This window comes from Rattus norvegicus, chromosome 13, assembly GCF_036323735.1.
Source record: "Rattus norvegicus strain BN/NHsdMcwi chromosome 13, GRCr8, whole genome shotgun sequence".
NCBI lineage: Eukaryota > Metazoa > Chordata > Mammalia > Rodentia > Muridae > Rattus > Rattus norvegicus.
In genome coordinates, this window is record NC_086031.1 from 69878444 (window position 1) to 69894735 (window position 16292).

The window sequence follows — 16292 nt, forward strand, 5'->3', positions numbered from 1 at the left end:
GGAAGGAAAGAAAGAAAGGAAGAAAGAACAGTCTTTATTAGCATATATTAGACATACTTTGTTACGTTGTGGCATTTTCATATTTGCACATAACGGGCTTTGATCATATTCTTCTCTCTCCCACTAGCCTCTTTTGTTCCCTACTTCCATTGATTGCCTCATTTTTCCAAATAGTAGGAGTTTCTTTCTTGGGATGCAACCAACTTCTCCTCACTGACAGTTCCAAATGCTGCAAGCCTTCTCCCTGGCCTCATCTTCCTCTTTTCACCAACTTCTCCTCATCAGGAACCAATGCCTACCTCTGTGGTCTCCAGAGCGCTTATCAAATGCATCCCCCTCCATGTCTTCATTTCCACAAGCAGGACTCTTGATCTTTTCACCCCTCTTCTCCAGCATGACCTTCCAGTCACTGCAACATCTGTCTCAAAGCCTCCGCTTTAGTTACTTTTCTATTGTTGTGAAGAGCCACCACGACCAAGGCAATGTATAAAGAATGCTTTTAACTTGGGCCCACAGTTCCAGAGGATAGTAGGTTTCAGGATCTTCGTGGGGAGCATGGCAGCAGGCCTGTTAACATGGTGCTGGAGCACTAACTGAGATCTTAAATGTTGACACAACAATCATGAAGGGGAGAGGGAAAAGGAGGGGGGCATTAACTGGGAATGGCTTGGGCTTTTGAAACTTTAAAGTCTGCACATGGGCTGGAGAGATGGCTCAGCGGTTAAGAATGCTGGCTTCTCTTTCAGAGGTCATGAGTTCAACTCCCAGCAACCACACGGTGCCTCATAACCATCTGTGATGGGATCCGATGCCTTCTTTTGGTGTGTCTGAAGATGCTACAGTGTACTCAAATACATTAAATAAATAAGTAGATTAAAATCCACACACCTCTTCCAACAAGGCATCCTTTCCAAATAGTTCCATTAACTGAAGAACAAGCATTCAGACATCTGATCACACCCGGGCCATTCTTTTTCAGTCCGGCCCTGCTATTTCTCTGAGTTCTTAGGCTTCTCGGACAGAACACAGTGTACTCAACATTGCCAAACACCTAGCCCTGCCCACCTGTAGCCTTAGCCTGCTGAGGAAGGATTGAAAGAAAGACAAGGAAAGTGAATGGAGCATTCGAAGAAGACTCTCCTTGGCCTGGGCTCTAATTTACCTTTCCTGCTGACAGAATCAAGGGACCAAAATATAAATGATAAGAGAAGTTGCCCACAGAGATAATGTGCTTTCTTAGAAAACATCTCGAGGCTGATGTTAAAAACAGTAAATGAACTAGTCTAGTAACTTTAATTTTCTAAATTTAAGTTTTATGTGTGTGTGTATGCGTGTGTGTGTGTGTGTGTGTGTGTGTGTGTGTGTGTGTGTACATGAATGTAGTAGTAAAGACCAGAGAAGAGAGTTAGATTCTTTGGAACTGGAGTTAGCAGGCAGTTGTGAGCTGTCCAACGTAGGTACTAAAATCTTAACTCCCGTCCTTAGTAGGAGCAGTCAGTGCTCTTAACCACTGAGCCATCTCTCCATACCCCTGACCCCTAATCAAAATAACACATGTCATAAAAGCACCTTACAACTTCATTTACTACAAAAAAAAGCCCCTTTAAAAAACTACCAAGTTCATATACCTTCTTAACTTTTAAACTTTAGATTTTTTCATTATCTTTTTAAAAATTATTTGTTTGTTTATGTTTATAAGTACACTGTCCCTGTCTTCAGACACACCAGAAGAGGACATCACATCCCATTACAGATGGTTGTGAGCCACCATGTGGTTGCTGGGAATTGAACTCAGGACCTCTGGAAGAGCAGTCAGTGCTCTTAACCACAGAGCCATCTCTCCAGCCCTAAATTTTTCATAATCTTTAAACCCTGTATTTTACACCCATAGAGAAGTTCAAACTTATAAAAGCTACATAATCATTCACATAGACATCTAATTGTGACTTTTTGTGGAGGAGCCCACATTCATGTCTCGAGATTGTGCCCGCCCCTTTCCTATACAACTCGCTTTTTAAATACTTAGTGAATGTACTAACTTGATTTCACTGTAGTTTATCCTAAAAATCTTTCTGTGATATAGTCAAGCTTGTGGCCATACCTGAGTGGAGGTCCGTAATGCCCAAGGGAATGACTGGTAGTCACAGTATTGGGCTGTGTCTCCCTGTTGCTACTGACCCCTCTAACCTGGAGCTCTCTGCTCTGGCCTGAGAGGCTGCCCTGCTTATCTACATCACTAACCCCTCCTACCTTTAGTCACTGTTTAGGAACTTCCCATCCCAGCCCCAACACACCCACAAAATGCACTGGTATCTCAGCTCTGTTATCTGGGCTGTGTTTTTTCTGTACCCTCTCTCATTATCTGGAACTGAATATTCTTCCCTACAGGTCTGGGAGTTCCTCGAAGACTAGAGTATTCATCTCTGAGTCCTTAATGGTTTGAACAGAGGACAAAAACTCAGGTGTACTAGACGTTTGTCCCAAACCTGGTACACTGTAGGAGAAAGATGTTACTATGGTATCCACCCACAGTAAGGACAGTGAACCGTTAAGAACCTTGCTCAACACGGCTGCTGGGAATAGTAGAGCTAAGGGTTGACGCTCGAGGACCAGGCTCCAAGTGTAGAATGTAATCCTTGGGCTCATCTGCTATTCCACTTACATGCCATTTTTTAAAGATATTTATTTATTTTATGTATATGAAAACACTAGCTGTCTTCAGACACATCAGAACAGGCATTGGGTTCCATTACAGATGGTTGTGAGTCACCATGTGATTGCTGGGAATTGAACTCAGGACCTCTGGAAGAGAAATCGGTGCTTTCAACCACTGAGCCATCTCTCCAGCCCCCACATGCCATCGTTGAATGAACATTTTTATCTCCCCACTGCAGTATGTGGGTTACCAAAGCCTACAACTCTCCCAGAAGCTCCCCTTCTCTACACCCACCACCCACCACTCCTTCAGGAGTTCAGAGAAGCTTGTCATCTGTGACTTTTGCTCCTTGCTTCTCTTCTCCCCCCTTCTTCCACCATGTCCTTTTGCTGTCCTCTGAACAACAGCTTCCTTCAGGGGTCCCTGACTGCTTCTTCCTTTGTAGTCTTAGAGTTCACATAACAAATCAAGAGCTGGATCATGGTTACATTCCACTACCCCCACCCCACACCCTGGCTGTCCTAGAACTAGTTCGTTAGACCAGACTGGCCTCAGACCCATAGAGATCCACCAGCCTCTGCCCCTTGAGTGGAGGTCTTAAAGGTGTGTGCCACCACCCCCTGGCTTGTTTACATCTTAAAGAAGTGGAATTGAATACGGGACTGCAGGTTGAAAGGGGATTTGTTTGATGCAAGCTCCAAGGAGACTAGAGACTTTGGGAAAGTCCCTTAACCTCCCAGAGTCACAGCTCATTCATAAAATGAAGATAATAAAAAACAGGAATTCCCTCACGGTGAGGTAGTGAGGTAAACTTAGAATCCTGCCCAACACTCAGTAGTGCTCAGTGGTTATCAATAATCAAAGGTCTCGGTCCTCATCCATGAAAGCTATGCATGGTGTGTCTAATTGTGCCAAATAAAATGCTCTCTCAATGTTTCGGAATCATTGTGGAGAGGAAGTTGCCCCGTCTGACTCCTTCTTTGCTTTCAGAATGAACTTCAAAAGACAATATATTTGGGGGGAAATGCTGGGGATCTGTGGATCTGCGTGTCTGGGGTTGTGTGACCCTGTACGGGAAAGATTGAATGAAGTCTCTAACGAAATAGAATCAGTAAGACCGGCCTCCAAAAGAGTATCGATTGAGGATGTTTACACACTACAAGACCTAAGACCTTACCATAATCAGATCACTTAAGAATCCTTTAGTGCAAGACGTTGATTAGATGGGCATGTAAATCACAGGGCGTTAAAAGCAAGCCTTAAAAGTAGAGGAAAGGTAAAAGGTTTATGCAAATCAGACACAACAACAGCTTTCTTAAAATCCCCATTGCCTTCTCCAAGCCGCAGAAGACCGCCCCCACCATTCAGAGCCCCGCCTCTCGGGTCTAGTGACGCATCCTAGGCTCCGCCCCTCTCCGGCGCAGTGCCTGGGCGATCTGGGTCACGTGAGCTTGAGTGCGGAAGTGAGGCTGCCGTACGCGTCCATGATTGGTCGTGGCGAGGGTCTTGGGGGCGGGGCCAGACGCCGGAGGTGCGGGGGGAGGAGGCTGCTGTGGGGGCCGGCTTGGAGTGGGATTCGACCCGCGGCGCTGACCGAGTGCTGGACCGACGGCTGTCGGGCACCCGGGCCTGCGCGCACTGCTGCTCCGGGTCGCCCCGGCCGAGGCGCTGGCCACGGTAGACCTCAGGGAGGGCTCGGGCTGCCGGGCCGGGCGCCATGTCCATGGAGGACCCCTTCTTTGTAGTGAAAGGGTGAGTGTGGGCCGAGGACTCCCGCCTCAGTGGGAGGGGAGGGAAATCGAGGCAGGGCGGCACAGCCTCTGTGCCCGGACACCGCGCGTCGTTCGGGGCTGGGCCCCCGGGGTCCCACTGTCGGCCCGCACCCCCACTTCCTCGGGGTCGCGCGCCTCAGGTGGGGAGCGACGCGCCGGAGCCGGCGGACAGCAACTGGGCAGGAAAAGGGAAATGGCCCTCTTGGAGTGGGCGTGCGCGGGGTCGAGCTCCATTGTGGAGTCATGGAGCTAGCTCGGGACGGCCACTCCGGCTTGCCGGGTGGCGTCCAGCCGGTGCGGGAAGCCGGGTGCGGGAGGACGCGCGCTTTCCCGGGGGAGGAAAAGTCCTCCAGGCCCGGTGCTGATGTTGGAAGAAAACAATATGCAATCAGCCAAACCAAACTTTCCGAGGCTTTCTGTGGGATTTTCCCACCGTGTCGAAGGAAATGAGTGCTTATATTGAACTCCTTGATTTTGTCCTGGGTGTTTGACAGGTTTCCCTCACTTCACATTCTGCCCTTTTAGTAGCCTACTGCCCACTTTTTGCGACGGAACTGTCCTGACTCCATCTTTGTTTGTCTGTTGAGAGATGGAAACATCAATTGCACTTTGTCGTATCAACTTTGTGGCCATTACACAAATGCAAGAAAGCGTAATTATGATGTCGCAACTTATTTCTAATAACGTGTCAGTTTTATGCTTTGAATGTCAGAGAAATGCAAAGTTAAGACAGTAAGTTCTACTGACTGCGAAGTGTTCCTTGCTTTTAACTAGTTACTGCTTGCGTCTTATTTGTGTAGTGGTAGAAGCTGACCAGTTGTGTGGGTGTTTGGTTTTGTATTTAAAGGTCCTGGGAAACCTAAAATGGTGTTTTAGATGAGATACTTTATTATCCGTGGTGTGTACAGTCAATATACAGTCAAATATATTATGACTGCTTTTTTTTTTTTTTTTTTTTTTTTTTTTTTTTTTGCCTTTTGAGACAGGGATTTTCTGTGTAACCCTGGCTACTCTAGGCTGACCTTGAACTCACTGAGGTCTGCCTGCCTCTGCTTCCTGAGTGCTGGGATTAAAGACCAGCTTGGCTAAGACTGTGTCTACGTTTCCTTAAAAGGGGTTTTCTTTTGCCTTGCTTTAATTTAGATGGGGAATAGGAAGGTGTGTATTTAACAGTAAAATTTTATCTACCCAGAAAATGTGTTCTTTATTCTGGGACTGATTTAGGTTTTAGTTATTTTTGTTTTTAAATTTAGAGTCGTATACTTCTTCCTTGAATGGAAGGGTTTTCTTGGGTTTTGTTTTATGTTGTGTGGGCTGAGTGAATGTTGTGGCACACCTGTGGAAGTCAGAGGACAACTTTCAGGAACTTCTCATCTTCCACTGTGTGGGTCTCAGGGATCTAACTCAAGTCTCAGACTTGGTGGCAGGCTGCTGAGCCATCTCTCCAGCCCCAGAATTGAAGTTTTTAACATTCAAGTTGCAAAGGTTATCTCTGGAGGCGAGTAAATAACAGAGATAACCAGCAAATTTCTCTTTGCCTTTGAGGGAAAAACTGGACAGTTCTTTATTGCTCAGCCATCTTGGTATTTCCTGAGAGTCAACCAGCACTTACTTAGTGATAAGGTTCTACTCTATGAGAGCACTGTCCTACCTCACTTGTTGCCATAGAAAAGACAAGCCAGCCAATCAGCGTCTCCAGATGGGTGACAGCATATCCATGCACATCCTTTTATTAACAGTATTGAGGGCCACTGAGATATCTTGGTAGGTAAGGGCACATGCAGCTAGCCTGATGACCTGAGTTATATCCTGAGAACCCACATGCAGGAATACACACACACAAACACACACACACACACACACACACACACACACGCTCACTCATGTTAAACTTTAAAAGTATCACAATGTAGAAAAAGTAAAGATGTCTCAATGTGACTCTGAAACAAGGTGCATCTAGTGTAATCAGCGGAATTAATCACATCAGAATTCATTAGATGTGACAGGTGGTCAGTAAGCGGAGAAACGCTTCCTACAGATGAACATCTCAGGTGTCCAGAGAAGGCAGTGCCTTAGGAATTGTTATGGTGGGAGGAACCATTGGAACAGGGATGTTTTGAAGGTAACAGAATTCAGACAATTTAGGCCTCTTTCTCTGATCTAGGGACTTAGGAAAGAGACTTGTATTAATGTCCCTGCTTCTGTTTTATTTCTTCTGATTTTTGATGTATTTGCTTAAAACTATTCAGCAGAAGCAGGAGGTGGTGACACAGGTCTTTAATCCCATGGAGAGGCAGAGGTAGGCAGATCTCTTGAGTTTGAGGCCAGCCTGGTCTAACAGAATAAGTTCCAGGACAGCCAGAACTACATGGAGAAACCCTGTCTCAAAACAAATCAACCAAACAAGCAAAAACCAACCAATCAGCCAACCAAAAAATTTTGTTGAGCAGAAATATAAGTTCTATTTTCTTTTCTTTTCTTTTTACTTTTTTTTTTTTTGGCCAAGTCTCATGTATTCCAATGTGGCCTTGATCTTCTGATCGTGTTTCTCTGTTCTTTGATTGCTAGAATTATGAGCAGGTACCATCATCTTACGTTTTCTACTACTTACATTAAAAAGAAGTGAAAATAGTTTAATATCTTTTTTAATAGATTTGAAAAATAATGCTACCTGCTGTGGGTTTTGCTTTTTGTTTGTTTTGTTTCTGAGATAGGGTCTTGTGGCTTGGTATTTGCAGTGTTATTTTAAACTTCTATCCCATTTCAATTTGGTTGTTAAAACTTTGAATACATTGTTTTATAATTAGAATCCATTAAATTTACAATGCAAAAGATATATTCAGAATCTGGGTGATAGGGAACATTTGTAATACCAGCACCTAGAAGTCAGAGGCAGAAGGAACAGGTGTTCCGAAGCCAGCTAGCCTCATAATGAGTTTGAGGTTAGCCTGGGCTACATAAGCTCCTATCCCAAAGAAGAAGAAAAAAGAAAGGAAGAAATTGACATGCCTTAATTGCTCCAACTGTACATACCACATTTTTGGCAACCAGATTGCATATTAGCTTTTAAAATAATTAAATGCTAGTTATTCAATGACACTGCTTTCAAAGTCTTTAGTTGTACCTGAATAGTTACCTGTGAATTTAATATTGGACAGCAGTTTAGCCCTTTCAGGTCTAAGCAAGAGTAACCAGGTGTAGCCTACTTAGTGTCAGTTAATGGCTACCTGCTGTAGACTCAAAATGCAAAACCAAAACACTCCTTGATTGTCTTACTGCCAACCTAAACTCAGCCAGATTCAGAAAAAAAGTCTGGTCTTAATTACCAACAGTTTTACACATTTTGACCCTAATTCACTGTCAAACATTCATTACTTCTGCATTACTTTGACCAAGGTACTAGAGAGAACAAGAGAGAAAAAAGACTGATTTCTGCCTTAGGGCTTCAGAAGGGCTCAATCCATGCTTGGGCAGAGAGAGCATGGTGTCAGTGAGAGTGTGGATGAAGGGAGGTGTCCATTCATGGCAGGCAGTAGCAGAGAAAGTGAGACAGGAAGGGCCAGGGACAAGATACTCCCAGGGACAGACAGATGGACAGACAGAAACACACACACACACACACACACACACACACACACACACACACACACACACAGTGACTTACTTTTTCCAGCTAGATCCCCCTGCTGAAGTTTTGAGAATTCCCAAACAGCACTCCAGCTCCTGAGGTGCCCTTCACACCCAGGCACAGCACGCTGCTCCCACAGTGCCCTGTGCTAGTGCTCACAGCACTGACCCTGCAGGCCACGTCAGGTCAGGGCTGAGTCTGACTTGTCCCTACTTTCACTGCACTTGACTCTAGACCCATCACTCTAGTTCTCTTGGAATGGCTCTTGTTCCTGCAACCTGTGCTTTCTAGTGTGCACCAACTTTCCCTCTCTCCCATTTTTTTCCGTATTCATTCCTCAGAGTCCTTTTGCAAATTTTGGGTACTCACTAGCATTCATGGTTCAGAGCACCTTTTAAGCTCATCAGTTTCCAACTGTATTTCTACCCCTAGCCACTTATCCAGGGTTACCCCCTTACCCAAGGTTACCCCTTCCTCATTAGCCACCTCCAGAACACCACCTGGTGAAGCACTGCCCTCACTCTGCTCCCTTTTGCCTCAGTGCTTCAGCATGCAGTCCAGTCTGTGGCAGCTACACTAGGCTCGCTCTTCTGCCTGTTCAGCAACTGAGCTTCCATGAGTCACTGCGAGCACTGCACTGCCTCAGGAAGGGCTTCCTTGGTGCCTGTCACCCTTTACTGTCTGCTTCCTTGAGCTGTCTTATTAACTGTGACCTTTTTTCCTGTATTTCCGGTCTAGTACCTTAAATGCACACACAGCATAAATGCTAGCGCACATTGTTTACTGGTGGTGTTGGTGGTAGAGGAGGTAGGGTGCTTCATAGAAGGCCACACCATCAGCAGAGTCCCCTGGGGGGGGGGGGCACTGTGTTTTTAGAAATCATGGTGGTAAGCAGCCAAAATGGAGTAGAAAGTCTGTTGACACAGAACAGCTTATATTTAAAGGATACATCTCCTGAGCTGGAGGCAAGTTTATGAATTGTCACCTTGTAAAGACAGGAAATTTTGTTTCATTTCAAAGAGAAGAAACTTAGGGGTCACACAGCTAACAGCTGTAGGCTCCACATTGAAACAACTTAATTTCACTCGGGACAGGTAGAACATGGTCAGATTGTGTTGACCCAAGGAAGACCTCATCTTGATTCCTTTAGAGACTTTGGAAACTGGGAAGGAAGTGAAATTAGGGATTTAGTACTATTGATTTGTGAACAGTGCTGGGTGTGTCAGTGTGAGGGACATTAAAAAGGAGGCCTTGGCAAAGCATTTTTTAAGTGTGCAAAGTTCGGCAGGTGGTCCCCAAAGGTGGTCTGATCTGCCTCACATCTGGTAATGACTGTCTTTGTTACTGCAGGAGGGGACCAATCTAGTTCCTACTAGATGATCCACTCTAGGGTGCAGATGACTGTTCACATCTTGTGGGTAGTCTGTCCTGTACAGGAGGCCTTGTTGTCTCTTGTAGGCCCAGAAGAGCAATCAGTAGTTTTTGGTTTTGGTTTTGTTCTTCAGCAAAAGCAGTTTCTTACATCTGTAGTTTTCCACTGAAACATGGTGGTAAGCTGCTCTCCCAGGCCTGTCTGCTGCTTTAGGCTGCTTTCATGGCCGTTGTTTTGGGAGTATCATAGCTGTTCAGAACACATGCACAACAACGCTTTGCATGAGTATTGCCAGACTGTCCCTAGAATGTGCCCAGGAACTTAAAGAGGCCCATTTTTCAACCCTTTGCGGGTACAGAGATTCAATGCTAATTTGTTGGGTGAGAAAATACAGGATAGGAACTCACTCAGGATTTGATGAGTTAATTCAGTCGAAGTTTTGGTTCTTTAGCTCTCCCCTCCCCCTTGTTACCAAGCTCTCAGAATTAGCTTTTTTGAACTTGCAGCTTCTACTGAAACAAGACAACAAGAAACCCACAAAATCTAGCATGGTGGGATGTGTCAGTACAGTTATGTTGCTTGGTGTTTGGGCTACAGTCTGAGAGATGCCTCGTTAGACAGTGTTGTCCCTGTGAGATGTCATGGGTGTACTTACATGAGCTAAGAAGGCTACACCTCTGAGGCCGTAATCTTACGGCTTTTTGTTCTTAATTTTCTAAATTAAATTGATATTTATTTTGTGCACACGTGGTGGGCATACCACACTGAGTGTTTAGAAGTCAGACTGTGGGTGTTCTCTCCTTGTACCATATGCTTCATGGGAAGGCAGAGTCATCAAGTACTGAGCCATCTTACAGACCCTGCTTTTGGTTTGTTTTTTTTTTGGAGACAAGGTTTCACCATATTGCTTAAGATGGCCTGAAATCCAATATGCAGCCCAGGCTGACCTCAAAAACATGGCAGTCTTCTGGCCTCTGCCTCCCAAGGCTGGGATTACATGCTCACACCAACCATATCTTGCTTAGGAGGTGGGCCTTTTGTTATTTTGGTTTTGCTATTCTCCCTCATTGAGTCAAGGAAGCTTTGGGGGCAGGCAAGGCTAAGATTATTTTATGTATATAAGTGTTGTGTGCCCATGAATGTCTGGTTCCCATGGAGGTCAGAAAAGAGCATCAGATCCTCTAGAACTGGACTAAGGGACAGTTGTGAGTTGCCATGTGGGTCCTGGGAATCAAACCCAGTTCTTCTGCAAGAACAAGTGCTCTTTTAACTTCTGAGCCATCTCTCCAGTCACCAATAGGTAGGGGTGTGTGTGTGTGTGTGTGTGTGTGTGTGTGTGTAAGAGAAGTTACTGTTCACTAATTTAAAATCACTTTTTCAAGGGTGTAAACACAGATATTCTAGTTCTGTAAGGAAAGCAGATTGTCTGGAAGCTTTCAGAACTGAGATTAAACAGGTCTTGGTGGTGGAATATTCTCCATACTCAAGGCCAAATGAACTTTAGGCAGGCAGCCAAAACGTCTGAGCCCTGGGTCTCTTTAGTTGTTGGGTGGATGAAGTCTGGGTTATCTTGAAAGTTCCTCACAGATCTACAATCTCGGGAGATTTGACTTAGTGAAGGCAGTGCAGGATAAGAAGGAAAGGAAGAGGCAGTGACTCACACCTAAGTTTCCAAGCTTAGGAAGTGGTATACTGTGGCTACAGTAGGAGTTAAAGGAGGAGGCAGACCTTCTTTTTAGTGTGTTTTTGCTTGCTTGTTTGAATGCCTGTTTTTCTTGTAGATGTTAGGATCTTTGTTTTTAGCAATGGTAATGTTCTAGAGGTGGCTAATGAGGAAGGGGTAACCTTGGGTAAGGGGGTAACCCTGGATAAGTGGCTAGGGGTAGAAATACAGTTGGAAACTGATGAGCTTAAAAGGTGCTCTGAACCATGAATGCTGGTGAGTACCCAAAATTTGCAAAAGGACTCTGAGGAATGAATACGGAAAAAAATGGGAGAGAGGGAAAGTTGGTGCACACTAGAAAGCACAGGTTGCAGGAACAAGAGCCATTCCAAGAGAACTAGAGTGATGGGTCTAGAGTCAAGTGCAGTGAAAGTAGGGACAAGTCAGACTCAGCCCTGACCTGACGTGGCCTGCAGGGTCAGTGCTGTGAGCACTAGCACAGGGCACTGTGGGAGCAGCGTGCTGTGCCTGGGTGTGAAGGGCACCTCAGGAGCTGGAGTGCTGTTTGGGAATTCTCAAAACTTCAGCAGGGGGATCTAGCTGGAAAAAGTAAGTCACTGTGTGTGTGTGTTTCTGTCTGTCCATCTGTCTGTCCCTGGGAGTATCTTGTCCCTGGCCCTTCCTGTCTCACTTTCTCTGCTACTGCCTGCCATGAATGGACACCTCCCTTCATCCACACTCTCACTGACACCATGCTCTCTCTGCCCAAGCATGGATTGAGCCCTTCTGAAGCCCTAAGGCAGAAATCAGTCTTTTCTCTCTTGTTCTCTCTAGTACCTTGGTCAAAGTAATGCAGAAGTAATGAATGTTTGACAGTGAGTTAGGGTCAAAATGTGTAAAACTGTTGATAATTAAGAACAGACTTCTTTTCTGAATTTGGCTGAATTTTGGTTGGCAGTTAAGCTAAGTGAAGAGTGTTTTGATTTTCCCTTAAATACAAAAGGTGTGTGTGGAAAGAGCTTTTCTTCTCCGAGGTTGGCAGTGGAGTGAAGTGTGGGGGTGCAGGGCAGGAGTCAGCTTGAGGAGCGTGGGAGGTGGGTGAGTGAAGTGGTTGCTGAGGCTTGCACTGTTTGCAACCTGGGTGTTTGAAATTGCACCTCTGATTCAGAAACTATCTGACTTTATGTTTGTTATGTATGTTGTCAAACCAGAAGCTTCTCTGTAAGGAGGCTTACAGGATGGGTGCTGCTTCATTTGCTTCTTATGTTGGGAAGCAGGCATTCATTTCTGTCAGTAGTCTGTGTTCCTTTGTGTCACACATGTGCAGACTTGTGTCACTGTCTTGATGAACAGAATGAAGTGGTGACCCTGATCCCTAAGCTCCCTCAACTAGTGCAGCTCTCTCCTGTGGACACTCTCTTAGGACACTCACTTAGGATGCATCAGCTGACTGGGGAGGAAGTCAGTGACATAGAAGCCACTCCCCCAGAGGGATGGAGAGAGACCCCAGAGAGCTCTAGAGAAGTGACTGGAGAGCCCCTGTTCTTAACATTCTTCAAATCAGAGCTGGGACAGTGTGGACCTGGGACAGGTCATCCCTGTTGTGTCTGATCCCTCACCCACAGAGTCTGTGAGCACAGCAAACACTGTTTTACAGCAAGCTGGGGAGTAATCGTTGCACAAGCACAGGAACAGATACCAACTCAGAGTCTGTCTGCATCGTCAAAGGAGAAAGACGGGACCCAGAGGGAGTTGGAGCTGCAGTTCCACAGCTCAACACAGGCACATAGCAGCTACCAAGAAGCACTCCTCTCTGTTGATCTAACACAGTAATCAAAAAAAGAGAAGAGATTTATTCAGCTCATGGAGAGTCCAAACCTGGGTCCTGTAGAGAAAGACCTTGAGCTGTTTCAGACATTAATGTACTCACTTATGGGAGAGACAGAAGCTATGGAGGCAGTAAGCCAGAAGGCAAGGAAGAAGGGTCAAGCTCTGTCCTTTGTGGCAGTTTCTGTTTTAAGGAACTACCTGGGGTCTTACAAGAATTGCCAAAGACCTACCTACCTTCCGCTAGGACCTGCCTCTTAAAGCTTTCAAAACCTCTATACTGCCATGCTGAGGCCAAGCTACCAACATGCACAAACCCTTGGGGACACACAAACCATATGCAAAGTGTGACACTCACTGTTAGCTGAGATATTCCTCATTTACTTCTATATTTGGCAACCCCCCCCCCTTTTTTTCCTTTCAGGCTGGCCACAGATCTGCCAGCCTGTCTTCTAAGTACTGGGATTAAAGGCATGTACCACCATAGGGAGGGCATATATTTGGCAAACTTAATCAACTATAAGTAAGAAAACTTGGTGGGGTTTTTTTTTGTTTGTTTTTTTTTTGTTTTTTGTTTTTTTGGATGGGGTGACATTTGGAAATATTGTTTGTAGCCCTTCCAACCTAGATTGTTTGGGATGGTAAGCCCTTTACTATGTCATGACAGATCGGAAAGTCGTGTGGAAGAGGCTTTATAGTCAATAGAATGGGTCAGTGTTGAGTTAGTTCCAAAAGGTTAGCCCTGTTGCTATCAACTTTTGTCTAAAGAAAGTAAAAGAATCTCATTTAGAAAGTTTAGCTGGCTTTTCCTGTTTCCTGAGAAGGTTCATTCATTTCTTTTTTTTTGGGGGGGGGGTTCTCTTTTTTCAGAGCTGGGGACCGAACCCAGGGCCTTGAGCTTCCTAGGCAAGCGCTCTACCACTGAGCTAAATCCCCAACCCCTGGTTCATTCATTTCTTAATCAGGAAAGAAGTGGTCCTGTGCTCATCATGTGGCTTGGTGTTAGAGTCCTTCATTTTGTGGTTATGAGAACTTGTCAGATATGTGATTTTGACAGGCTGTCAGACAGCAAGGGGGTAAAGTTTCTGTTGTCGGAGTTTTACTAAGGCAGTGCCTTTGTTGCCTATGACAGGGTGCATAGGACTGACTTTCACAGCATAGGGTTAGAAGAAACCTTCATCAAGCTTGATTAAGGTGTCTCTGCAGAGGTCTAGAGCCGTAGTTCTTAGGAAAATAGCTAGTGAGCTTTGATTGAAATGCTGGACGTGATTCCAAAGCTGTTGGTGAGTCAACAGCTACTAATCAAAGAAGTATTGGGTGTATCGTGCTCGTGTGTATTATTTATCACATAATTGAGAGAAAAGTCTGAAATTGCTAAGCTGGGCTGTCCAAATAAAGGAGCAGCTTGTCCACAGCTGCTCATTCAATAAAGAGCTCACTGGACTGGCCGTGTAGGGGAGGTGGTTTTCTGGGCAGTCCTTCTCAGTTGGTTTGACTGAGATCTCTCCCCTCCCTCCCTTCCTTTCCTAGGAAGTGAGAGAAGGAAAGAAGGGCACTTCTCTTTTTGCCCTCCCAGATGGCAGATGGATGGGTGGCAGGATTATGTGCTGCTGAGTTTTAGGGACTGATTTGTTGAAATGCTAAGCAGTGTTCAGTGTTTACTGCTAGGCGCTTGTGTGCAGTTCTGAGTGGAAGAGAGTGGCTTGGTTGATCTTGTGCATTCTGAGAAGTGGCACTTTGTGGAAGTTCTCAAGTTCTTTGGGAAATTCTGACTAATGTTTTCAAAGTTTTCTGCAAGGCATAGTTCCTTATGCCTACAATAGCATCAGCCTTCTGAAGGCTGAAGCAGGATTAATCCATTTCAAGGTTATCCTAGGCTACATAGTGAGACTCTCATAGTGATATATATAGTCCTTTAAACCTAGCACTTGGGAGGCAGAGACAGACAGATCTCGAGTTTAAGGCCAGCCTGGCCTACAGAGAGGATTCCAGGATAGCCAGGACTACACAGAGAGACCCTGTCTTAAAAACAAACAAAAATGCTTCCCCCCTAAAACAGAGAAAAGAACCTCCATCCTCAGAAGACTGGGTTGTGACCTCATTATTCCCTATTCCTTAGTCATGCCTGAGAAATACTTCTAGCAGGTTAGGCTGTTGGGTTCTCTGGAGGCCTCTTCAGTACTGTTAAGTTGGTTCCTGGACACACTATGAGCTCTGGCTTTTCTTTCAGAGATTGAGGCATTGCTGATAGTACCTAACTTTGGAATCTCTTTTTTAAAAAAAAAGTGCCTTGGAAATGGGAAGTAATGGTTGTTTTACCTTTCTTGTGTTCATACTCTACAATGAAAACTAAAAATGAGTCCTGATTTAAAACCAAGGTCTTTAGAGTGGAATAAACCAAGACCTGGTTAGGTCTGTGGGGTTATGACAATCATAACTCTGTGATTGCCCTACGGAAGTTTTCTGATTCCTGCTTCTTTGGGATATGATTTAGTTGTGGCTTTACCTAAGGACTTAAGTGCTACCAGAGTCCACTCAATATTCAATCACCCCAGAGGGCTTTTTAAAAAACTATGCAATCAGTCTCTGTCTCCCTCTCTCTCTATCTCTCTCTCTCTCTCTCGCTCGCTCGCTCGCTCCCTCGCACGCACGCACGCACGCAGGCACGCATGCACGCAGGCACGCAGGCACGCAGGCACGCACACATTTTGATTCATGTGTATGTGTGTCTACTGTGTGTATTCCATAACTATTCAGGTGCTTGAGGAAGTCAGAAGAGAGTGCTGGTCTCTGGAACCCAGTGTGGGTGTTAGGAACCAAACTCAGATCCTCTGGGAGGGCAGCTCCTTCAACTGTGGAGCCATCTTTCCAGCCCTGAGACCATGCTGTCCTGAAGGTTTGGTCTGGGACCACGGGGCTCTTGAGATGAGCCACAGGAGGATCTGTTTGTTACTCAGAATCTCTTCCTAACAGTATTACATTTTTGCCTCTCGCTGTGTTGATGTTTGCACGGATGAATAGTGGATACTGGGTGATCCTATAAATCATTGTACCTTACTGGATCACAGTGATTTACCAACTCAGAAAAAAGTTGGTCATATGCTTTTACAGAGTCTTCACAAAACAGAATTATTAATTTTATAAAATCTTGCCCCTTAAATAGACATTTCTTTATTTTTTGTATATTTTTGTTGTTTGTTTTGATTGTTGTTTGTTTGTTGTTGAGACAGGGTCTTTTCATATAGCCCATGCTGTCCTGGAACTCACCCTATAGGTTAGGCTGACCTTGAACTCACAGAGTTCTACCTGCCTCTGTCTCCCCAAGTGTTGGGATTAAAGGGCTATACCACTATGCCTGGATTTTCTTTTTCTTT

At 45.1% G+C, this 16292-nt stretch overlaps 1 protein-coding gene across 1 annotated transcript in view; it reads left to right on the plus strand.

Moving 5' to 3' along the window:
* Window positions 1–4203: 4203 nt before the first annotated feature.
* The window catches only part of Stx6 (syntaxin 6), a 46249-nt gene continuing 34160 nt past the window's right edge, over window positions 4204–16292 (plus strand). The window contains exon 1 of the mRNA NM_031665.2: window positions 4204–4408. Coding sequence (NP_113853.1) covers window positions 4374–4408 — 35 coding nt within the window. The 5' untranslated portion in view covers window positions 4204–4373. The remainder of the gene's footprint in view (window positions 4409–16292) is intronic.